The 1,335-nt window shown below is 46.0% G+C and overlaps 1 protein-coding gene across 1 annotated transcript in view; it reads left to right on the top strand.

Moving 5' to 3' along the window:
* Positions 1 to 1,049, top strand: part of LOC144467725 (uncharacterized) — a 2,941-nt gene extending 1,892 nt beyond the window's left edge. Inside the window, exon 4 of the mRNA XM_078176640.1 lies at positions 898 to 1,049. Coding sequence (XP_078032766.1) covers positions 898 to 1,049 — 152 coding nt within the window. The remainder of the gene's footprint in view (positions 1 to 897) is intronic.
* The last annotated feature ends 286 nt before the right edge of the window (positions 1,050 to 1,335 follow it).

Genomic DNA, 1,335 nt, shown 5'->3' with positions numbered 1-1,335 from the left:
GCGCGCGCGCGCGCTCCTCGTTTCAACTGTTTTCCATTCCTTTCCCCCCCTGCTGACAAACAGTCAGTCAATGAAATCCGAGACAATTTGCCAACTCGACAACTTCGTAACGCTGCGAGGGAGATTGAAATTCTGTCCAAGTCCTTATTATATCTTTCCTTGAATTCGTATTTCTTCTTTTATTCCTTTCAACGGCTAAGAAGACAGTACCTTTTCACCGTTCTTACGATCCTCTTGTATCCAAAAGTTTCGTGTTTCATTTACCGACGCACACAATCTGCGAATCTCGAACTAACACTTCCACTATAACGCAATGGAAAATACATTCATGGCGACTGCAATATTGTTTTTACATTAACTTGATGGACTTTCTGTATTCTGCTCCGATATTTCTGCTCGCGCGTTTCAATATCGCTAGTGGTAAACGTGACGACAAATTAACTCCTTGTCAATAATGGTTATGGTACCGTTATATAATGGTACGATCCCAATATGAAATTCTAGAAAATATTTTTATGAATACTGTGCAAATGAAAAGAATCCATTTTCGATGGAAAAATAAATTGTGTAGATGAAGTTTATGATATCTTTACTTGCAAGAAACGTTTATTAAATTATAGACAATTTTATTAGTTAGTTTGATTGCAAGTTATCGCTATTGTTAGACGATTTAGCATAGATCATCGAAACAATTAACTGAATACAGTAATTAATAGTTCTCCCAAAAAGCTGTTACACAGCGAGTTGCTATCACTGCCACGCGCTTGCTCAAAAAACCATTACCAAATCAGATCAGACGACCGAATAGAATTTCGGGAAAAGCATGCTATTCCCACGATTCCCGTTCCCCTCCGGGATTTGATGCAGACCTGCACGTACCAGCCACGCTTTTTTCAGGCTACCCGCGCGAGGAGAATCTCAGGGTGCAGTGCGTCAGCACGAAGAAGGAAGAGCATCAGCTGCCTAAGTGTTTCGGAGGTGACTGCCAAGATTCCGAGGAATGCGGGAACGATGTTGCCGCCGCCGGGCCGAAGCAATCGCACGAATAGGAGAGATCCGACCCCGGGGTGGTGTTGAGAGGACGAAACGTGTCGGGGGGGACGGGGGGGGGGCGGGCGCCGGGGGGGTTGCCCGAGAGATGGAAAGTGCACGGACGCGTTTTCGTCGCGTCAACAGCTCCGAAATACCCGAGTGACTCCCTTAAACTCACCGGTGTGTGTGTATGTGTATATGTGTGCGCGCGAGCGATCGATCATCCGCTCCTCCCCGGGAATCACGGAAGAGCTCGATAATCTCTCTCTCTCTCTCTCTCTCTCTCCCAATCCTCGCGCTTCC

This window comes from Augochlora pura, chromosome 3 (genome assembly GCF_028453695.1).
Source record: "Augochlora pura isolate Apur16 chromosome 3, APUR_v2.2.1, whole genome shotgun sequence".
Taxonomy (NCBI): Eukaryota; Metazoa; Arthropoda; class Insecta; order Hymenoptera; family Halictidae; genus Augochlora; species Augochlora pura.
Note: the sequence above shows the minus strand (reverse complement) of the source record. Positions and strands in the feature narration are given on the sequence as shown.